General features: G+C 43.0%; 1 protein-coding gene and 1 long non-coding RNA gene across 3 annotated transcripts in view; one reads left to right on the top strand and one right to left on the bottom strand.

The window, feature by feature from the left end:
• The window catches only part of PHTF1 (putative homeodomain transcription factor 1), a 196,844-nt gene that overhangs the window by 123,575 nt on the left and 48,611 nt on the right, over window positions 1-24,658 (bottom strand). For both annotated transcript variants that reach the window (XM_073587060.1, XM_073587059.1), the window contains exon 6: window positions 14,345-14,501. In XM_073587060.1, coding sequence (XP_073443161.1) covers window positions 14,345-14,501 — 157 coding nt within the window. The remainder of the gene's footprint in view (window positions 1-14,344; window positions 14,502-24,658) is intronic.
• The window catches only part of LOC141099045 (uncharacterized), a 42,953-nt gene continuing 32,984 nt past the window's right edge, over window positions 14,690-24,658 (top strand). The window contains exon 1 of the long non-coding RNA XR_012234408.1: window positions 14,690-14,766. This is a non-coding gene — a long non-coding RNA (uncharacterized lncRNA). The remainder of the gene's footprint in view (window positions 14,767-24,658) is intronic.

The following is a 24,658-nucleotide window of genomic DNA, read 5'->3' on the forward strand; positions in this document are numbered from 1 at the left end:
ATGATTTGTAACTGTTAAGTCTCATAAAGATGTCATCAGATTGGTCAGAGTATCAGTTTTTCTCAAAGAAAAAAAAATAACGTCGGTTTCACAATATTCTCATGTAAAACGCTCCATGAAAACCAGACTGATAGACTTGAACTGGTGATATTGATCCGAGATTTGGATTAAAGCAGGAAAATTAAGTGCGTACGACTCGGTCAGCAAAAATACACGGTAAACTGCCCCATAGACTATAAGAGGTATAAATTCTATTTGTGAAAAACATGGGTAGAATTCGCACTAGAAATACGGATGTCTGAAAGAGCCCTTACTGTCGTTTCGATATGTTATATACGAACATGTCAAAGGAGGATAATTATTTTTGTTTGTGCATCTCAGCCGCATTTTATCTTTCAATTGGAGCAGCTGCATGAGAGCTTGTTTTGTGAAGGATGAGTTGTATTCTCACATGGCAACATTTAGACGAAATATGACACAAGTAACTTTTTTTTTAACTTTTTTTGGATGGGGTATTAAAAAAAATTAATTACATCATTGCTTTTCCAATAAGCATTGTAAAGCATAAATGTGTTACCTTTTTCACTATTGGTCTTTATGAATTTGCCAATAACCAAATAGTTTCTTCATGTTTTATTTCGTCTGCACAAAATTGTTTTTATGTTGCTGCATTTCAAGAGTCACTATAACCTTTTTATGTTTCTGTCAATGGAGCAGCGTGTGGGCTTGGTTTTTGCACATTTTAAACAAAATCGTGTTAGGCTAAATATGATTTAATTAATGCTGTCGTGGCAGTATGTCAGCTATATTTGGATAATGTGCCACTCACTGGAAAGTACTAAATGTCGGTGTTAAAGGGAACCTGTCACCTCTTTATGCCGCTATAAGATGCAGCCACTGCCTTTCTTGGCTTATCTACAGCATTCTATAATGCTATAGATAAGCCCCCGGTCCGACCTGCAAGATATGAAAAATAAGTTTTATTATACTCACCCGGGGGAGCGGTCTGATGGGTGTCGCAGGTCCAGATCCGGCTCCTCCCATCTTCATGCGATGTTGTCCTCCTGCTTGCTTCATGTCGTGCTCCTGCACAGGTGTATTGATCTACCCTGTTGAGGGCAGAGCAAAGTACTGCAGTGCTCAGGCGCCGGGAAAGGTTAGAAAGGCCCAGCGCCTGCGCACTGCAGTACTTTGCTCTGCCCTCAACAGGGTAGATCAATACACCTGTGCAGGAGCGCGACACGAAGCAAGCAGGAGGACCTGCAATGCCCATTGGACCGGACCGCATCGGACCGTCCCCCCCGAGTGAGTATAATAAAAGTTATTTTTCTTATCTTTCAGGTCGGACCGGGGGCTTATCTACAGCATTATAGAATGCTGTAGATAAGCCCTCAAAGGCAGTGGTCGCATCTTATAGAATCATAGAATCGTATAGTGGTAAAAAAAAGAGACAGGTACCCTTTAATCCCTTGTTCCTGCTCCAGGACCGGGCTTTCCATCCTCCTTCCCTGATGCATGGTTCCCCCTGATCCTGTGTGCGTTGAGTTACTACAGTAACCAAAGCACACCCCTGATGTCACTCTCCTAGGTAGTTTAGCATCCACATTATGTTAGTACTTCATCATTGGGCTCTGCTTCTTGCTTCAAATGACACTCCTGGGTAGAGATAGGCAAACCCAAAGTGTAAATTTCGGGGTCAGCAGCAAACATTTACTGTTTGGGCATGGAGCCCGAACACAGACTTCTCCAGGAAGTCTGTGTTATTGTTAGGGTTTGGCACCCTGAACATTGTGCGTTTCTGACACTGTCATCTGCATGACAGTGCAAAAAACAATGGCGTCTCTGATCAGCGATAATATTATTAGTGCAGGTCAGATCGCCGTGGTTCTGAGCCAGCAGCTGTAAAAAGTTTACCTCCAGTCACAGGCATCAGCTGATGGGAGTACTACCAGCCTGAGAATACTAGCGCCCAGCTGTCTGCTTTAGCTTGGCAAGTTGTCAAAATGGAGTTAACCCCACGCTGTTTTTTTAATTATTTATTTAAATAATTTTTAAAAAATAGTGTGGGGACCCCTCTATTTTTAATAACCAGCCATGATAAAGCTGACAGCTGAGAGTTTCAGCCCACAGCTATCAGTTTTGCTATACTGGTTATCAAAGATAGAGGGGAACATGCACCATTTTTGTGAATTTATTTATAGCTCTGGCGCCAGCTGATGATTACTCCCACTCCCATCAGCCACCGCCTTCTCTTGCTGTTATAAGTGTCATCAGGCATAGGCTGATGGCAATAGTACACTCGTCAGCCCGACTAAACTTTTTACCTCCTGTCACAGCTGCTGGCTCACGCTGTCATCTGACAGCGTGGGAACTGCAGCTCTCTGACCGGTGGTAATGATCTTACCAACGATCAGAGTCAGTGTTTGCTGTGCTGTCATGCAGATAACAGTGAGGCAAACAGTGGATGTTAGAGCCCCCTATTAATCTTAATGGAGTCTGTTCTGGTACCCAAGCCAAACATTTTAACTGTTCGGCTGCATCCGCTGGACCCGCACATCCAGGTGTACGTCCCTCACTACTCCTGAGTCCTGACAAACCCAGTTCTGATGTTCTTTTGGGATCTGATGCATTGTTTACAAATTGTTTAGGGATTTTTGATACTATAACATTCATTTTGCAGGAAAAACGTCCTGGCAATATTATCCTCCAAGCCATGATTATGGTGAAACCATAGTTCAAGATTTTTTTTCACATTTTAGATCCAAAAAAAAAAGCCCAGAAACTATTAAACATTTTTTCTTTATGCTGCCAAAAACCTGTAACTTTTTTTTTTTTTAGTTTTTGGACAATGTACCTGAATGAGGGCTTGTTTTTTGCATACTGAGCTGTCTTTATAAAGTACAGTGACCTAAAACTAGCAAATATGGTGTTTATTTTTTCCTTTTGGGTGTTTAAAGAGAAGGGAACCTATCAGCAGAATTTTGCTCCGTAAACTACAGACACTGTCAGGTAGGCGCTGTTATACTGATTAAAATTATATCTTAAAGGGAAGGTGCCATCCAAAATTTTTTTTTTCAGCAGTTGAAAAAATGTGAAGAATTATTTACATTTTCTTAAAAAATATTATCATTTGTTTTTAATTTTGTAAAATATGAAAAATAATTTTAAAAAGTTTGGCATTTCCACTTGTTAACACTAGGGGGAGCAGCTACTGAAATTTGGCACAAAAACCTAGTGTACAACTAGCTCACATTACTGCCCTGCAGTAATTATGGGCGGAATCTGCTGACATGGGTGTGATGTCACTCCTCTCCTCCCCTTCTGGGTGTTTGCTAAGAGAAAAGAGAGGATTACATCTAGGAACACAGTGAGCAGCCATTTTGATGGGGCCTGCAAAGTTACTGACGGTCTTTGCATGCAAAGTCTGGATCAGAACAGGTCATCAATCAGCAGAAATGTTTCCTGGATTTCTGTGGAGCAGACAAGTAGATGGTCCATTCATGTGTATAAAACACAGCGCTCTATGTACAATTCCTGGCACCGAACAGGGTGCCCCCCATAGACCAGCACACTTCTCTCCTGAAATACTCTGTGCTGCTGTCACCCTGCTCCTTCCACCATATATCAGGCCCCTGTCGCCTCGCTTTCACACATCGCCAGGACAGGATCTGAGGAGAGGAATGGGGTCTTCGGTCACCGAGGATGGCAGGCAGCAAGGATTCTGGGAGTAGGGTGACAGCAGCAAAGAGTATTTCAGGAGAGCAGTGTGCTGGTCTATGGGGGAGGTCACAGAGGGAGATATATGGCGGAGGAGCAGGGTGACAGCAGCACAGAGTATTTCAGGAGAGCAGTGTACTGGTCTATGGGGGGAACAGAGGGAGATATATGGTGGAGGAGCAGGGTGACAGCAGCACAGAGTATTTCAGGAGAGCAGTATCACACAGGATAGGATTAGATACATGGCTCAGCAGTCAGTATCACACAGGATAGGATTAGATACACAGCTCAGCAGTCAGTATCACACAGGAGAGGATTAGATACACAGCTCAGCAGTCAGTATCACACAGGAGAGGATTAGACACGCAGCTCAGCAGTCAGTATCACACAGGAGAGGATTAGATACAGAGCTCAGCAGTCAGTATCACACAGGAGAGGATTAGATACACGGCTCAGCAGTCAGTATCACACAGGATAGGATTAGATACACAGCTCAGCTGTCAGTATCACACAGGAGAGGATTAGATACATGGCTCAGCAGACAGTATCACACAGGATAGGATTAGATACTCGGCTCAGCAGTCAGTATCACACAGGATAGGATTAGATACACGGCTCAGCACACAGTATCACACAGGAGAGGATTAGATACAGTGCTCAGCAGTCTGTATCACACAGGAGAGGATTAAATGTCCAGCAGATTGCCAAGTGTTTTGAAACAGCAGGGAGCAGCTCCTCCTATATTTTGCAAGAGCAGGGGCAGCAGCTGGCCGTGTGTTTTGGAAAGAGCAGCTTGGTGTCCAGGAGCTCGTCCTGGTTCCTCTCCTACAGCTGGTATGTGCAGAGTGAACATCCAAGCCCTGCATCCAGCATCCAGGGCTTGCAATAGAGTGTAAATGCAGCTAAAAGGAAAGCACTGGGCTCTAATAAGATGGCGCCTGGCCACACCTACAGCTGTGAACTGAGCTGCCCACAGAGGCGTGGCCAGTTCACTCCTGATGCAGCTGCAATGAAAGAGATCGGGTCGGCAGCCGACTATTTGTCTCTTATGCCCAGGGACTGCCGTAAATGAGCATGGAAAGTGTCGTTCAGCAGCCAGAGAGGTAAGATGGCAGCCCCCAGTGGCTGCATTACTACAGAAAAAAAAAATCCATACACACCACTGAGTCAAGCTTAGGGGACAATATCTTTTTATACTATTTTCTTTTTTACATTAAATTATGAAAAAACACGGCACCTTCCCTTTAATTAATGAAATCTGTCTTGTGGTTGTTCTGTAATCATAATTTGCAATTTTCAGTTAATGAAAAGTACCAAAACAAGTCTGTACAGTCATGGCCAAAAGTTTTGAGAATGACACAAATATTATTTTTTCACATGATCTGCTGGCCGCTGGTTTTTATGTGTGTTTGTCAGATGTTTTTATCGCATAAAGAAATATAATTGCAATCATATTATGAGTAGCAAAAGGTTATATTGACAGAATGAGTTAATGCAGCAAGTCAATATATGCAGTGTTGACCCTTCTTCTTCAGGACCTCAGCAATTCTCCCTGGCATGCTCTCAATCAACTTCTGGATCAAATCCTGACTGATAGCAGTCCATTCTTGCAAAATCAATGCTTTTATTTTGTCTGAATTTGAAGGTTTTTGTTTGTCCACCCGTCTCTTGATGATTGACCACAAGTTCTCAATGGGATTAAGATCTGGGGAGTTTCCAGGCCATGGTCCCAAAATCTCTATGTTTTGTTCCCTGAGCCATTTAGTTATCACCTTTGCTTTATGGCAAGGTGCTCCATCATGTTGAAAAAGGCATTGTTGATCGCCAAACTGCTCTTGGACGGTTGGGAGAAGTTACTCTTGGAGGACATTCTGGTACCATTCTTTATTCATGGCTGTGTTTTTAGGCAAGACTGAGAGAGAGCCCATTCCCTTGGCTGAGAAGCAACCCCACACATGAATGGTTTCAGGATGCTTGACAGTTGGCATGAGACAAGACTGGTGGTAGCGCTCACCTGGTCTTCTCCGACTAAGCCGTTTTCCAGATGTCCCAAACAATCAAAAAGGGGATTCATCAGAGAAAATGACTTTACCCCAGTCCTCAGCAGTCCACTCCCTGTACCTCTTGCAGAATATCAGTCTGTCCATGATGTTTTTCCTGGAGAGAAGTGGCTTCTTTGCTGCCCTCCTTGAGACCAGGGCTTGCTCCAAGAGTCTCCGCCTCACAGTGCGTGCAGATGCACTCACACCTGCCTGCTGCCACTCCTGAGCAAGCTCTGCACTGCTGGTGGCTGATCCCGCAGCTGAAACACTTTTAAGAGACGGTCCTGGCGCTTGCTGGTCTTTTTGGGTGCCCTGGAGCCTTTTTGGCAACAAGGGAACCTCTCTCCTTGAAGTTCTTGATGATGCGATAGATTGTTGACTGAGGTGCAATCTTTCTAGCTGCGATACTCTTCCCTGTTAGGCCATTTTTGTGCAGTGCAATGATGACTGCACGTGTTTCTTTAGAGATAACCATGGTTAACAGAAGAGAAACAATGATGCCAAGCACCAGCCTCCTTTTAAAGTGTCCAGTGGTGTCATTCTTACTTAATCATGACAGATTGATCTCCAGCCCTGTCCTCATCAACACCCACACCTGTGTTAATGGAGCAATCACTGAAACGATGTTAGCTGGTCCTTTTAAGGCAGGGCTGCAATGATGTTGAAATGTGTTTTGGGGGATAAAGTTCATTTTCTAGGCAAATATTGACTTTGCAAGTAATTGCTGTTAAGCTGATCACTCTTTGTAACATTCTGGAGTATATGCAAATTTCCATTAGAAAAAATGAAGCAGTAGACTTTGTAAAAATTAATATTTGTGTCATTCTCAAAACTTTTGGCCATGACTGTAGGTCAGTGGAAAAACAAGTACAGCACACTGATGACATCTATGTGCCATCTGTGTTTAACATTGCAAAGTATAGGAGAAGCTTTGTAATTTATTTAATCATGTGTGAAAATCACTGACTAAACTCTGATGACAACAGATATAAAAACTTAAGGCCACAGTGCCAATTTCTTTTTGTGTACGTGAAAAACGCTGACATCTAAATGAGGCCTTTGATATTACAGGAAATATTCTTCACAGTTAGGCCGGAGTCACACTAGCGAGAAATACGGACGAGTGCTATGAGCAAAAACAACGCATTGCACGTGGACCAATGTTAATCTATAGGGCAGCTCCCATCAGCTGATTTTTTTCTCGGCCATATTATACGGGCTGAGAAAATCACAGCATGCTGCGATTGTCAGCGTATTACGCCCCTAATACACTAATGCAAGTCTATGGGGGCGAGAAAACTACGGATTACACATGGACCAGATGTGTGACTTGTGAGAAATGCGCACCGGTGTCCTTTAACAAAAACCGGCAATTCATTTTGCGATACAGTAAAATCACACTGACATGTTTAATAAAGAATTGAAAGAATAGATATATACACACAGAGAATATACAGTTAGGTCCTTTTATATTTGGGCAGAGACAACATTTTTCTAATTTTGGTTCTAGACATTACCACAATGAATTTTAAACAAAACAATTCAGATGCAGTTGAAGTTCAGACTTTCAGCTTTCATTTGAGGGTATCCACATTAAAATTGGATGAAGGGTTAAGGAGTTTCAGCTCCTTAACATGTGCCACCCTGTTTTTAAAGGGACCAAAAGTAATTGGACAATTGACTCCAAGGCTATTTTGTGGACAGGTGTGGGCAATCCCTTCGTTATGACATTCTCAATTAAGCAAATAAAAGGCCTGGAGTTGATTTGAGGTGTGGTGCTTGCATTTGGAAGGTTTTGCTGTGAAGGAAACAAGCGGTCAAAGGAGCTCTTCATGCAGGTGAAAAAAGCCATCATTAAGCTGCAAAAACAGAAAAAACCCATCCGAGAAATTGCTGCAACATTAGGAGTGGCAAAATCTACAGTTTGGTAGATCCTGAGAAAGAAAGAAAGCACTGGTGAACTCACCAATGCAAAAAGACCTGGGCGCCCACGGAAGACAACAGTGGTGGATGATTGCAGAATAATCTCCATGGTAAAGAGAAAACCCTTCACAACAGCCAACCAAGTGAACAACACTCTCCAGGAGGTAGGCGTATCAATATCCAAATCTACCATAAAGAGAAGACTGCATGAAAGTAAATACAGAGGGTTCACTGCACGGAGCAAGCCACTCATAAGCATCAAGAATCAAAAGGCTAGACTGGACTTTGCTAAAAAACATCTAAAAAAGCCAGCACAGTTCTGAAAGAACATTCTTTGGACAGATGAAACCAAGATATCAACCTCTCCCAGAATGATGGAAAGAGAAAAGTTTGGCGAAGGCGTGGTACAGCTCATGATTCAAAGCATACCACATCATCTGTAAAACACGGCGGAGCCGTGTGATGGCTTGGGCATGCATGGCTGCCAGTGGCACTGGGTCACTAGTGTTTATTGATGATGTGACACAGGACAGAAGCAGCCGAATGAATTCTGAGGTATTCAGAGCCATACAGTGTGCTCAGATCCAGCCAAATGCAGCCAAACTGGTTGCTCGTCGTTTCACACTACAGATGGACAATGACCCAAAACATAAAGCCAAAGCAACCCAGGAGTTTATTAAAGCAAAGAAGTGGAATATTCTTGAATGGCCAAGTCAGTCGCCTGATCTCAACCCAACTGTGCATGCATTTCACTTGTTAAAGACTAAACTTCAGACAGAAAGGCCCACAAACAAACAGCAACCGAAAACCATCGCAGTGAAGGCCTGGCAGAGCATCAAAAAGGAGGAAACACAGTGTCTGGTGATGTCCATGAGTTCAAGACTTCAGGAAGTCATTGCCAACAAAGGGTTTTCAACCAAGTACTAGAAATGAACATTTTATTTACAATTATTTAATCTGTCCAATTACTTTTGGTCCCTTTAAAAACAGGGTGGCACATGTTAAGGAGCTGAAACTCCTAAACCCTTCATCCAATTTTAAAGTGGATACCCTCAAATGAAAGCTGAAAGTCTGAACTTCAACTGCATCTGAATTGTTTTGTTTAAAATTCATTGTGGTAATGTCTAGAAGCAAAATTAGATAAATGTCTCTGTCCAAATATATATGGACCTAACTGTGTGTGTATATATATATATATATATATATATATATATATATATATATATATATGTCATTGAGACATATATATATATTTCATGGAGTTCTACATAGCATAATAGCCGCTAAATCAATTGCCAGCTTCTGTAAAATTATTACAAAACCCGACATGAAATGACACATGGTTTACATACAGAAACCATTTCATTTCATTTAGTTTTTTATGTCTTTGACAAATAATTAGATTAGGGTATATGTGTAAAATTTTGGACATGTAGGTGTTAAATTAGCGGGTAAATTCGTTGAAAAAAATTGCGTGGGCTTCCGCGGTAATTTCTCCACCAGAGAGGGGAAAGCCTGTGAGTGAGGGCAGATATTACTAGCCTAGAAAGAGACCATTATTTTTGCCTCCCCTCCTGGCTAAAAAAATCTGCTTCCAGCCACCCCAGAAAAGGCGCATCTCTATTACCATTGCCTTTAGCTGTGGCTCATGGGTTAATAATAATGGGCTCATGTCACCTTGCTATTGAAAGGTGACATTAAGCCAGGTTAATAATGGAGAGGTGTCAATAAGACACCTCTCCATTATTAATCCTATAGTAGTAAAGGGTTAAAAAAGACACACACATTAATTAAAAAGTCTTTTAATGAAATAATCACACAAAGTTTTTGACCAAATTTATTATTCTGCTAATCCAACAGAATCCCTTATTGTCCTGCAAAAAAAGCAAAAAATAAAAAACAACAATCCATCAAAAGGGGTTAACTAGTTTACAACAGGGACCGGTGCTAATGCTACCGGCCCCGCTGTAAACCACTGCAGAATGAATGAAATCATATCTGCGAAAGTGCCCCGGCTGACCGGGGATGAACTAATAACCGTGGGAAAGTTTCTGAACTTCTTCCCATGCTCCTGAGTTCACCTCAGGTCAGCCAGGGACTCTGCGCAGCCTTACTGACTACCGCTGACGTCACTGAGGCTGCACAGAGTCTTATTGACACCTCTCCATTATTATCCCAGCTTAATGTTACCTTTCAAAAGCAAGGTGACATTAACCCATTATTATTAACCCATGAGCCACCACTAAAGGCCTTTTCTGGGGTGGCTGGGGGCAGATTTTTTTTAGCTAGGGAAGGGCAAAAACAATGGTCCCTATCTAGGCTAATATTATTATTTTTATTATTATTTATATAGCACCATTGATTCCATGGTGCTGTACATGAGAAGGGGTTACATACAAATTACAGATATCACTTACAGTAAACAAACTAACAATGACAGACTGATACAGAGTGGAGAGAGGACCCTGCCCTTTCGGGCTTACATGCTACAGGATGGTGGGGAAGGAGACAGTAGGTTGGTGGGCGTTGCAGCAGTTCCGGTGTTGGCTGAGGTGATATCACCGGTAGTGGTGAGAGAGAAGGAGGTAGCAGGGTCATTGCAGGCTGTAGGCTTTCTTGAAGAGGTGGGTTTTCAGGTTCCGTCTTATGGATCCAAATGTGGTTGATAGTCGGACTTGTTGGGGCAAAGAATTCCAGAGAATAGGGGCTATTTGGGAGAAGTCTTGGAGGCTGTTGGGTGAGGAGCGAATAAGTGTGGAGGAGAGAAGGAGGTCTTGGGAGGACCGGAGATTACGTGAGGGAAGGTATCGGGAGATTAGTTCAGAAACATATGGGGGACACAGGTTATAGATGGCCTTGTAGGTCAGAATTAGTAATTTGAATTGGATACGCTGAGGGAATGGGAGCCAGTGAAGAGATTTGCAGAGGGGAGAAGTGGAGGAGTAGCGAGGAGAGAGATGAATTAGTCGGGCGGCAGAGTTAAGGATGGACTGGAGAAGTGCGAGGGTGTTAGCAGGGAGACCACAGAAAAGGATGTTGCAGTAGTCGAGGCGGGAGATGATGAGGGCATGCACAAGCATTTTAGTAGATTGAGTGTTGAGGAAAGGACGGATTCTGGAAATATTTTTGAGCTGGAGGCGACAGGAGGGAGAAAGAGCTTGGATGTGCGGTTTGAAGGACAGGGCAGAGTCAAAGGTTACTCCGAGGCAGTGGACTTCTGGTACTGGGGAAAGTGTGATGTCATTAATTGTTATAGCTAGGTCGGGTAAAGAAGATCTGTGAGATGGAGGAAAGATGATGAGTTCAGATTTGTCTACATTGAGTTTGAGGAAGCGAGAGGAGAAGGAGGAAGATATGGCTGATAGACACTCTGGGATTCTGGACAGCAGAGAGGTGACGTCTGGGCCAGAGAGGTAGATCTGAGTGTCATCAGCATAAAGGTGGTAGTGGAATCCGTGGGACTTTATGAGTTGCCCCAGACCAAGTGTATAGATTGAGAAGAGTAGGGGTCCTAAAACAGAGCCTTGGGGGACTCCAACAGAGAGAGGGTGGGATGATGAGGTGGTGTGGGAGTGGGAGACGCTGAATGTGCGGTTGGAAAGGTATGAGGAGATCCAGGATAGGGCAAGGCCTTTGATGCCGAAGGAGGAGAGGATCTCAAATGTGTCAAATGCAGCGGACAGGTCTAGAAGCAGGAGTATAGAGTATTGTCCATTTGATTTGGCTGTAAGTAGGTCGTTAGTAATTTTGGTCAGGGCTCTCTCAGTGGAGTAATGGGGGCGGAAACCAGATTGTAGATTGTCAAAGAGTGAGTTAGATGATAGGTGGGAGGAAAGTTCAGTGTGGACATGCTGTTCCAGGAGTTTGGAAGCGAATGGGAGCAACGATATTGGGCGATAGCTGGACATAGCGGTTGGGTTGAGGGTTGGCTTTTTAAGGATAGGCGTGGTTGTGGCATGCTTGAAAGCAGAAGGGAAGGTACCGGACATTAGTGATAGGTTGAAGAGGTGGGTTAGGGATGGGATAAGTGTGGTGATGAGGTTGGGGAGGAGGTGGGATGGGATGGGGTCAAGTGCACAGGTTGTGAGGTGCGATTTGGAGAAGAGGCGATTAAGTTCCCCTTCAGTGATGTTGGAGAGTGAGGTTATGGGGTTTGGGCATTGGTCTGGTATACAAAGGGGTTGTGGTGGTTGAGTGATGAATACTTGCCTTGTTTGGTCAATCTTGTTTTAGAAGTGTGTGGCAAAGTCCTCGGCAGAGATGAGGGAGGTTGGAGGAGGCAGTGGTGGGCGGAGGAGGGAGTTAAAAGTTTTGAATAACTGTTTTGGGTTGTAAGATAGGGAAGATACGAGGGTTGTGAAGTAGGCCTGTTTAGCAGAGGTGAGGGCAGATTTGAAATCAAGTGTTGCCTGTTTGAATGTGGTGAAGTCATCTTGCAAATTTGTTTTCTTCCAGCGCCATTCTGCAATCCTGGACACTTGCCGGAGCTTTTTAGTGGTGTTATTGTGCCAGGGTTGCCCTCACGCACTGGCTTTCCCTCTCTGGCAGAGAAATTACTGCGGGAGACCACCCAATTTTTTTCAACGAATTTACCCATTAATTTAACACCTACATGTCCAAAATTTCACACCCATACCCTAATCTAATTATTAGTCAAAGACATATAAAAAACTAAATGAAATGAAATGGTTTACTGTATGTAAACCATGTGTCATTTCATGTCGGATTTTGTATTGATTTTACAGAAGCCGGCAATTGATTTAGCAGCTATTATGCTATGTAGAACTCTATGAAATATAAATCTCTATATATATATATATATCTATATATACGTATATGTGTATGTGTCTCAATGACATGTATTTATCTATATTTATATGTATTCTATGTGTCTATATATATATATATTCTTTCGTTTGTGTTTTAACCTGTCATTGGGATCCATTATATGTCCACTTTGCAAGCCGGCGAGAAAATCTCGGCATACGGATGTCATACGGATGCTTACATGTGCAAAAATCGCATCCTAGGCTTGCCAACAGATAACATATGTATCAGTGATCGGGGAACATTTCTGCATATTACGACCGTAAAACCGGACCTTATTTTTATACGTTGTGTCTGACTCCAACCTTAGAGTAGTCAGACTAAAGGGGTTTTTACACATAGCGATATCGCTAGCGATATCGCTATAACATCACCGATTTTGTGACGTTATAGCGATATTGCTAGCGATATCGCTATGTGTGATACTTACCTCCGACCGGCTCCCCCGCTGTCTGTCGCTGATCGCGCGAGAATGTCCGGACGCATGCGCCGCCAAACGCAGACTGTGCGCAGACTGCGCACGGCCTGCGCCCTCTGTGATGAAGATAGGGGACGCACGACGCATGCAACGTCATGCGCCCAGAGGCGGAGATACCGGTGGAGGCGGGGCAGGGGGCGGGGCTTAGCGGCGGCTGTGCGCAGGCCGTCGCTGCGCTCAAAAGCGCGAATGTGAAACCGGCCTTACTGGGCTGCTTGCTGCAGTTCTGATAAAATCCCTGTCTTATTTTCTACAGACCTACCAGATTTCTGAATGCTAAGCTCTGTATAAACCCACCCAAACCACTGATTGGCAGCTTTCTCTAAACATTGTTCATAGGCAGAAAGCTGCCAATCGGTGGTGGAGATAGGGCAATACAAAGCTTCTTAGTATGGAGGACTATGGTGGCAGCAGGTTTACTAATCATCTAGTGATAATATCCTGCTGATAAAGCAGTTATTTGATCAAAACTACATCTTTGTCTATACATCATGTTGCTCTCAGATTAGATGGCAAAGGAAAATTTACTGCAATAATAATTTAGGCTACTTTCACACTTACTTTTTTTTGCAGCGCGTTTTTCCCGCAAAAAAACGCATGGAAAAAATGTATACAAACGCATACAAATGCTGCGTTTTTTTCAAGCATTTTTATGAGCATGCATGAAAAAAACGCAGCGTTTTTATGCGTTTGTATGCGTTTAGTGCGTTTTTATCGCGTTTGCGTTTTTTTCCAACATTAGTTGGCCCCTCACACTAACCCAAACCATGACTTTACTAACCCTGACCCAAACCATACTCTAACCCTGACCCTAACCCTTAACCAAACCATACTAACCCTAACTCTTAAACAAACCCTACCCAAACCCTAACCCTTAACCAAACCATACTAACCCTAACCCAAACCCTAACCCTAAACCCCCTTAACTATCCCTAACTCTAACCCAAACCCCTAAATTCCATTGTCTAACTAATGCATGTGCAAAAAAACTCATACATGAGCATGGCAATGCACACATATGCGCACCCATAGACTTATAATGGGTGTCTTGCTGTAAAAAAACGCATTGCGCGCGCATGCGTTTTTTTGAGGCAAGTCGGACACCCAAATAATGCAACAGGATGCATTTTGTGCGCCCGAGCGCACACCACAAAAAACGCATGCACGGAAAAACGCATACAAACGCATGTGTATGCGCACATAAGCGCATCCCATGCAAAATATAGGGAAAAAAAGCATGCGTTTTTTAGCACTAAAATACAGCGCAAAAAAACGCAAGTGTGAAACCAGCCTTACAATGTTAAGAAAATAATAGTCAGATGAGTATACAGGCAAAACCATTATTTTGGTCTCCTACCTCGGTCTCTTTCCACTAGATGACCCAGACACCCTGTTGCCCTGTGTAGAGACAATCTGACAATGAACCGTTCCTAGGAGCAACATAAGGCACATTGGTCCGGTCTGCTCACTTGCGCTTGCAACGGGAACCATGCAGTTCAGCACTATAGCTGTCACTATAAAAAATGATATATGAACAGAAACTAAGTGGATGCAAAATGGAAAACAGTGCATTAATCATAAAAATCCTTCGAACATTTATGAAGACGTTGGCAGCAAAAAGAAATAGAATTGCTTTATTTTTTTTTTTCAATCTCAGCCCACACGTGATATCGGCAGCCAAGAGTGTAGGATGTGCAGTAACAGTGGGAAATAGAGATAAGATACCACGAAGACTACAGGAGGGATGGGTCGGCCTGGTACAATTTCTGCGCTCTTCAGGTGAGGAACCTTAGATAACAGAATCTTCCTTTTCTTTAATGTTTTATATCTTTGTTATTTATGATACATTATAAAAAATATACATGTATCAGTCTTAACTCCTTAAAAACCACATTGCTTTGGGCCTTAAAGGAAAGGTAGTAAAAAAAAATGACCCCTTGCTTAAATCAAATTTTTGTTTTGCTACATGGATTCTTTAAAAAAAAATTGGCAATGTTTTTACTACTACCAAACCATCCATTGACTTTAAATAACCGAGCGGGCCAAATTTTACTCTACAGTGACATTCCAAAATGTACAGTTGTGGGGGGTGGGAGTGTGTCCAGACCGAGCCCTGGATTGTCTCTGGATGATGGTCCTTGTAGGCATGTGTCTTGCTTCTCTTGTCTTAGCATGTATCCAAGGTGACATGACCTCACTCACATCAATGCAAACATCAACCAGTTGAGTGTTAGGAGTCTGATCACCACAACAACCATGATCTAGAAACCTAGCACGTGAGTCCTGCCGCTCGCTCTGTCAAATGACAAACATACCGGAGATGAATGGCGAGCTTGAGGTTACCATGACTGTTCGATCCAATATCCAGCGCAGGAGATTAGTACACTTCATCACATTATTGAGTACTGTGCTTTCACTGTTCAAATATTGTTTGATTATTTTAACTCACTTTTACGTATTTAGGGCTTGCTTAAACGAGCATATAACACGACCAAGTGCTATCCAATGTTTGATCTCATAGCACTCAGCCTAATGTTATACTACAGGTCAGTGCAGATCTGTGATTTTTTACTAATGCCGATTCGGCATGAGAAAACAATTGTGGCATGCAGCAAGTGCATCTGATAATCAGATCACGCACACCCATTCAAGTATATGGATATGATCCGAGCAGAATCCGATTGCCGCAGCCACAGAGACAATGGAGAAGATGGAGAAATTAAGCTCTCTGTCTTCTGCGCACCAGTGAAATGATCACATTAAATGTAGCACTCAGATCAAACTTTGACAGTGCCCGATTTTCTTGCATCAGAGAATAGACAGCCGTGTGAGCAAGCCCTTATTGTCATATATATATTATCTTGTTTCACTTTTATATAATTATTATAATTAGAGTCTTGTCAGACTCATGGGTGTTTTTAATAAGTCGAGCAGGGCTTCCTGTTGGTTCTCGGAGATGAAACTTTTAGAGTCTTGGCCACTTGATAAAGGGGGCTCTTTTGAGCATCTGCCTCCCTCATTGAGGCAGCAATCTTGCCATGATTTCTAGGCACATCACATTCATGTGTCCTTTTCTGCGTAACATTTGTCCTGGCTTCGTGTAGCTCAACTAAGTTGTGGGGCGAGGACAGTCAGTGCCTGCAGAAATTGCTTCACCACTCCCATTACGTTGTCCAAACATACTCACCCTATTTGTGCCTTTTTACTTTGATTCATTTTTTCTGTGTTCCTTAATGGTAGCATGTTTAGGCTACTAAGGCTGCTCACATCAGCATGAACAACATGCGGCCAGGCATTATTAAAAAACAGCTCTTGTGTCATTTTGGAGAAATTGCTATACCAATGTCATTACCAAATCATTTAAACACCTAGCTGTTAGTGTAACTGGTGTAAAGACTATAGAGATCATTCTACAGTCCATTATGACACCCCACATCATAATCCTTGAAGTAGGATCGATGAAACACTCTCTCGTGAAGACTTCTCTATGTCGTTGCCTATGTCATTTCCAGACCAATCTCTAGTTATCATTGAATCAAAGACAAAATTGGGACACCCTTAGTGATCTCCAGACCAATCTCTGGTGGTCATTGAGACAAAGACAAAAGCGAGACACATCGCTGAAGAGGATATACTCCATTCCAGCCACCATTGCTTCATTCCAATATCTGGTCTCAATCTGAAGACAACATAACAATGCCAGGCTGCATGTTGCTTGTGCTACTGTGAGCAGACTGGGTGACCTAAACTTGTTACCAGGGCCTGCTGCATCTTCAGACTTGAGCACAGCTGGGATTTCACTAGTCTGAAACCGCAAAGGAAGCTGCCAGCAACAGATTTTGTTGACTGGTTTGCCCATGTGCATTCAGCATGGTAGAACATTCCTCAGGCAACCATTAATAATCTTATTCATACCATGTCAATGTGGGCATGTGCATGTATTTCCGCATGGCACTTGGGGCTAATAGATAATACTGAATAACGCAAGATGTTGTGATAATTTTGTGTTCCATTTTTTCATAATTTGCATATCATTAACATGTCTATAGATTCTGTGATTTCCATAATTCCATGACTTATCCTTATTCGTTTTGCAATTTCAGTATTGTTGTATAGTAAAACATGTTTTTTTTTAACGGGGTAGAGCTAGGAACAGAATTTTGGACTGGCAGCGGCTTTCTTTATATTATTTATTTATTGATGGGTCGCCCTCCGTCCCAGGGCTGTGGGGTACTCGGTACCGGGCTGGTGTCAGGGGGATGTGGAGATGAGGTGTGTCACAGCAGCGGTGACCCGGTCCGTGGCCCTGGGCGGTACATATCAATGGCGGTGATGTTTGTAATGAAGTTTATATGGAAAGTTTGTGACGCCACCCGTGGTGTTTGGCAAGTAAGATGGTAAGCCAACGCTGCTTGCAGATCCACTGGGACTGATGGTGTGATGCAGCAAAGATGGTGTAGCTCCCCACAGGGGGAGCTGTAGTCCCAGGGCAGTGTAGGTGCAATGGATGAGGAGAGGCACAGACGGGTATAGATGTTGGTACCCAGATGTAGCAGAGCTGAAGGTGTTAGTGACGAATGAATGGAGGACACCAGAGCTTGCAGTTTCAAAGCTTTACTCACAGTTCGTAGTGCACACAGGTGCTTGCTTCAGTACCGTGTCCTCCGGGGCAGAGGCCCAGCCAACCTCCAGGCGAGATAGGACTCTCCCTGCCAGCACCCCGCCAACATGTGCCTTTCCTGAACGACTCCTCTATTGCGCCTTTTAGTGTGAAGAACTCCAGTACCGTGGTTCCCTGAAGTTCCTCCTGTCAGATGTTCCTAACAACTCTACTTGTATGACAGACAGCTGTAGCCTGCTTCGGGGACTCCCTTCTCCTGAATCCCGGCTCTCTATTCGTTTGCTGTTGTGTCCCAAGTCTTTGATGGGAGTAGTGCATTTACAGCCAACTACTCCACCGGTGTCTGCTGCAGAACCGTAAGTGTCCATACAACCTCGGGGACCGGGCCCCGGCCTTGCGCTGAGAACCTATAGGCAGGATTCCTATACAACCCACTCCTCCTCTCTGTTCTCTCTCCTCTTCGTTCCGTACTTGTCTTTCTCTCTCTTATGGAAATAAAGGTTACAGTTCTACGTCTCTCCTTCTCTTTCCTTTCCCGTGCCAGCTGGCGCCGGTCACTGAGGCAGCTGCAGCACTCCTTCCTCCATCCCTTCTTCCAGGGATCCCCCACTCCTCACTGAGTGGCTTCCTACTCCGCCGACCTTCTGTCAGACTGCACTGAACCGTGTCAGACGGCCCCCTAAGGGACTGACCTCTCAATCCTATGTTTCACCTTCTTTTATACTAACTCCACCCACCTCCCAGCACATCTCGTGTTACGAAGCAAGGATCCACGAAATGTGCTCTGCTACCCACTAAGCATTGAGCCGCAATCTGGTCCTCTGCTGAACTATCCTGTGTGCGGGATGCAGGTGTTGGAGTGTGGCAAGGAGTTCCCACCTTACCTGGATGGTGGGGCACTACACCTTAGGAGAAGGTGCAGTACCTTTGTGGCGACTGAGCCTCAGGGGCGCCACATTGACTTAGTATGCAATTCAATCAGAATGCAAGGGCAATCAGTATATTTTTGGAGTATGGGGGGGGACTGGAGTACCCAGAGGAAACCCACACAAACACAGGGAGAACATACTAGCTCCTTGGTGGTATTTGAATCCAGGACCCCAGCACTGCAAAGCAACAGTGCTAACCACTGAGCCACCGTGCTGCCCAATGCATATTGAGTGTGTCAATGTAAGTGAAAGGAGACCAACTACACTGACACACCCCAATGCACTTTACATCTGATGTATGGCTTTTACACTAGTTTTCCATGACTGGCACATTGGATCTCTACAAAAAAAGATTTGTAGAACATTTTTTATTTAGGGTCAAGCACCTATACAGTCATTCCACTACATCCATATGTAAAATAGTTCAGTTTAATATCTGAACATTTATTTTAGCTGATTCTTATGGCTGTGTGCTCCTGTAGGCCACTGGTATTGATACAATTCTTGTGATTGTTAAAGCTCTTAATGACTCTTAGTTTTGATTGACTATTTATGTTATTATTGAAGTGTTGTGTCATTTAAATATAATTGTGCATAAATGTGTATAGATTTATAAATGTATATTATATATAATTTGTATGAATTTTTTTCACTCTTTGTATTCATCTCACATTCAGTGGTTGGGATTAATCATTAGTTGAAACCAGTGGGAGTGAGGTGATGGGGTCATGCAGAAGAAACTGGCCTTGAGGGCCAACAATATAATCTAAAGTAATGGATAAAGAGTGAATCCATTTTCTGTTGATTTAAAAAGATCTATTGGTAATGAACACAAGCAATTATATTTTATCAGTCAAGTGAAAGTGGAAAGAAGAAATCAAGCGTGTAACTGGTTGGTATAATTCAGGAAAACTCACAGCAGAAGTTCAAAGGGCAAAATGCTTTTGGGCGGGTATGGCGATATACACCAAGCACCACAATCCCCACACTAATAATAAAAAATGATTATCAGATAACACTTAATGTCTGCCTGCCAGAGTTCCCTGGAGTTTTTCCTAAATTCTCTATAGCCAAGAACCTTTTAAAGAGGTGGTTTACTACGAGACTAGCTCTGATAAATGGATCCAGGGTTCTGAATAGATTTAAAATGAAAATTATACTGAACTTCATGACCAGCGCCGCCCCTCTGCTCTCTGCCCTATATTCCAAGCTGGTATTCTAACCTAAACAATCTCCTGTGACCACTGCAGCCAATCAGTGGCCACAGATCGGAAGCAGTCTGCATATTTCTGTCTAAGCAGAAGAACCTCTGTTCTTTCACTTGGGTAGAATTGTGAAGGCTGCAGCTGGTCAGCCACCCCTGATTAGCTGCAGTGGTCATGTGACATTGTCAGATGATCGTTGAAGGCTGAGAGTGGTGGAGCAGTGCTGGTCCATCGGATATTGAATTTTCTCAATTTATGAAGCGCCATGCAGTCAATAATAAGGAGTTGCCTATTTTCGACAACCCTTTTAACCAAAAATAATTATTAAAGCAACAAAACCATTAATTTGTCTGTTTAAGCTTAGGGCTCATATGATAGATATGTCACCCCAAATACAGTGGTAATACATTTCATGGTAATACAAGAAAAGTCTGTAGAATACGGAATACAGACTTTTCCCAGCATGCTCCATTGGATATCATTCATATCTGGCTAGCCTGAGTTCTCCCGTAGAAGCACTGATGGCCAAAACCCGATCCATGATATTCAACCGTGAGGGATGCAAAACAGTGCGCAAAATGGTTTGATATCATGCACCCTATTACGGGATGAAATATACACATGGCCTAAAGTAGTAATGAGGCAATAATATGTGCAGATGTCAGATGGCTGGAACAATGTGCTACGCACCCACCATGTTTATACTAATCAGATTTTTGGAACAGTCATTTGTTATTGATTCAGATATATTTGCCTTCATTAGGTAATATGGGAAAAAAGACCTTGACATAATGAGGTCGCTTAATAATAATCAGCGCACTTTGCCTTCTTGCCGTTTAAATCTGTTATTTGTTTAACAAGGAACAAATCCTACACCAGGGTCCTGGTGGGAAATGACTAATCTTATGTTCCAGACTTCATAGAGTTGTTTTTTCATGCTAACTACAAAGGATTTATCAAAGATTCAGTTTTATGGGAACCATTTAATCTTCAAATGGCTTTATGATGAAAAACATAGACCATGTTTTTGAAACATTCTGACAACTCCCAAAGGCATACACCCGCACAGGTCCGAATGTGACTATGGTAATTAACATGGACTTGAGATATTACTAAAAACTACCATAATATATATTTTTTAAAAATTTTTGTAAATGTTTTCAACAGTTACCATGAATAAGATATTTGTTGTTTTCGATGATATCATAAGTTGACATTTCCTGACACGTGTGGGTGATTTTCTTGGATTGCCGCTCAAGGACTCATTCAATAAACTCATTTGTATTTTCAAAGAGCATTTGGAAGCTTTTGAAGATTTTTTTGAGAAAAGAACACAAATATGTTTCTCTACACATTCAGTGCCATTACAGATAAAGTTGGCATCATTTCACTTTCTTTACTAACAAAAGAATGGTTTGACGTATTTTATCAAAGGAGCGATTCGACTCATATTCTACCGATTATGGACATAACACATAGTAGTTCCTGATTGAAAACTGGTGATATCATGAAATCCATTTTTTACTGGCATGTTTACATGAAAACATGGCTGTCCAGTGTCTTCAAAAAGAATTCAATGCCCTAAAGAATTCCCAGATTTTCTATATGCCAAATAAGCAAGAATGTTTCAAACAGTAAATGGAGAAATTACAATACTACAATACTATTTTACAGTACTTGTCAGCAGATTTTTTTCCTATGAATAAAATGAAAAAGTAAAAAATTCTGCTTGCATAAATATTCAACCCCTAGGGTAATTTCACATGTGGAATTTCCATGTGGATTTGCAATTACATGTAAATTGACCCACAATGAGACTTTTTAAAGGTCAATTTCTTATGTTTAAAGTGTATAACGTGCACAAATTTCTTCTGGATTTTCCCAAGTGTATAAAATGGGGAAGAAAAAATTGCCAATCAAATCATAGTATAACATATAGAGTTTATAGCTGTGAATTACCATACACATTTCCGATGTGTGAATATTTGCTTAAAATTAAAAAACTTCTGCTGCTCCTGTGGGAATGTTTGACTGGTCATTCTGGTTTCTGCATACTGCCTAGGAAATAGCAACCAGCAAAGGATCAGTCAAGTGTCATCGCAAGAGTGCCAGCGTTACACCAAGACGAATATAGTGAAAAAAAGAAAACTGCACCAAAATGCACTCCCCCCAAAAAATATACATCACTGAGTGCAGATTTTCTGCTGAAGATTCCTCTGCAGGTTTTGTCAGATTTGTTGCAGAAGTTTTCTCAGGAAATTTGAGACATGTGGATGCTCCATGTACAAATATTACTCTAACAATCATTCTCTATCTGTAAATCATTATGAAAAGGCTAAAGGGGTTATCCAGGGCTTATTTTTTTCTTCTATGGGCTAACAACTTATCAGAAGATACTTGTCAGCTACCTGCTTGTTCTACTCAATGCCGATCTCTCCTAGCTCACAGCATTCACAGAACCAATTGCCCCACTTCCTGTGACATCCTATAGCCAGAGCAGTACCTTCTCTTCCACTCTGCTCTGGCGGCGGGGCTTCACTGCTGACGTCATGTTGACTAATAGCCGGTGCCTAGCGCAGAGCTGAGTCTAGTTTACAATGCATGAGCTAGCGAATGAGCAGTGCAAAGAAATCTGCAAGTCACTGATTACCTGCACCTATGCTGGGTACCAGTTCCTCACGTACGCTGGGTAACAGTGTCTCGCCCACGCTGGGTGTCAGTGCCCCGCGTATGCTGGGTACAAGTGTCCTGCCTACACTGGGTTTCAGTGTCCCGGCTAAGCTGGGTGTCAGTGTCCCGCCTATGCTGGGTGTCAGTGTCTCACCTACGCTGGGTATCAGGGTCCCGCCTATGCTGAGTACCAGTGTCCCGCCTATGCTGAGTATCAGTGTCACTAGCAGACTTATCTGACTACACTGCTCATGCAATATAAATCGCACAGTTAGGCAGTGGGGATGTCATAAGTGATGTCCCGTTGACACAGCAGAATGGAAGAATACTGCTGTCAACAGGACATCATAGAAAGGCCTCATTCCCAGATGCGATGAAATCAGATGAATGCAATCCGATAAATAATCGGATTGAATTCGGACCAGTGTTATTCTATGATTGCGTCTTCATCTGCGTTTTTTTTTCCAGCTCACATCGGATCACGAACGGACTGGAAAAAAATCACAGCATGCTGCAATTGTAATCGGAAATTGGATTGCATCCCACAAAAGAAGTAAATGGGTGCGAGAAAAAAATCACACAGCGCTCGGACGCCATCTGTGGTGTTCGGCAAGTAAAGGTGATAGCCGACGCTGCAGATGCAGTCCACTGGGGTAGATGTTAATGCAGCAGAGTTGGTTCAGCTCTCCACAGGTAGAGCTATTCCCCAGGGCAGATTATGGTGTAGGATGATGGTGATGATGGTGGTTGTAGTGCAGGGCAAGTGACGCAGCAATAAATTGGAGGACACAGCAAGGTGCAGTCTAAACAAGTTTTACTCACAGTTTGTATGGTAGAAACCCTAGCCGGGGTGCTGTGTCCTCAGGGATAGTGGTCTAGGCAGCTCTCAGGTAGCTTGGGGTGCACGTTGCCAGAACTCCCTTAGATGTTCCTTTCCTGGCCATCTCACTACGCTGGCTACCGCCTCTCCTGCCCTGCGTTTCATACAGTGTTCTGAGCCAGCAGACTCAGATCTGGCTGAGTGACGTTGGTCAGACCCCAGGATCCTATATGTCTGCCTTTTCAGTGAATATGTATGGCTGTGGCTGCAGCACCCGCAAATACTGCAGCCTCCAGTTTCCTAGCTGAGTCTTTAGTTTCTCCACTAGTTTTGGGGCTGGTCCCCTTATTGCGACCTGGTTCCTCCACCAAGTGAGGAGGACAGGTGGATACGGGCCCCACGGATGGATTCTCACTATTCGTGCCCCTGAGACCTCTTCTTCCTCTCTACTACTGGAGCCTTTCCTTCTCTCTTGCTTCTCTTCCTTTAGTCTGGCAACAAGCTGCAGTCAGCTACAGCTGCCCTTCTAGACTCTCTCTCTAGGCTAATAGATCTCTGCTTTCCACACTCTGACTCCTCCCCCTCTAACCCTCCACCCACACCCTCTACACAGCTCTTCCCATGCACTGAGAGGTTTGGTGTTGGATGTTAGTGTGTGAGTCCTGGCAATGCCTCTCCCCTTACCTGAGAGCTGAGTACCACACCTCTGAATGAAGTGTAGTACCCTGTGGTGTCTGAGACCACAGGGGCGCACAATCGCACTGCATTCTGATGTAAAACAGATGCTAGGTGTGAAAAATCGGATTGTACTCGCATAAAAAGCGCATGACACTCGCATTACACTTGCGTTACACTCGTCCGACTCTCCTGCATCAAAATAGGACCGATTTTAAAACCGCTAGTGTGTCTTCAGCCTAAATTTAGTATAAAAAGTAGGGTTGGAACCCTTTGGAAAACTACCAGTAATGCAAAATGATACCTCTTGAATCCTGCCAAGTGACAAACTGAAGTATTTACAAACTTAGCACCGCTACATCTATACATACTCCTTGCCGTGGTGGGACAGCTTTATACTTTTTTGATCAAAATAGTGTTTACCAAGTACCCTATGTTATTTAATGCACTTGCTTTTTTACTTATTTATTTTCATTAGGGTATATACACATTATTTTTTTCCTTTTGGTTTTGCTTATCTATACATACTCTTTAAGAAAACACCCCTCTTTTCCAGACAAGATTTCCGGTTACAGATTTTCAGTTCCACAATATGTTATGCATACTGGCCATCTTTTTAAGAAGACCATCCATCTAGAAAACGTCTTTTCTAAAACATTTTAGTTGGGGATTTCTAGAGATTTTATTGTATATATGCATTTATCAAAGGTTTTGAACATCTGATCCCCCGAATCTACTTTTTTTTGTACAA

The sequence above is a fragment of the Dendrobates tinctorius genome, unplaced genomic scaffold, assembly GCF_039654945.1.
Source record: "Dendrobates tinctorius isolate UK_male_01 unplaced genomic scaffold, ASM3965494v1 ptg000098l, whole genome shotgun sequence".
NCBI lineage: Eukaryota > Metazoa > Chordata > Amphibia > Anura > Dendrobatidae > Dendrobates > Dendrobates tinctorius.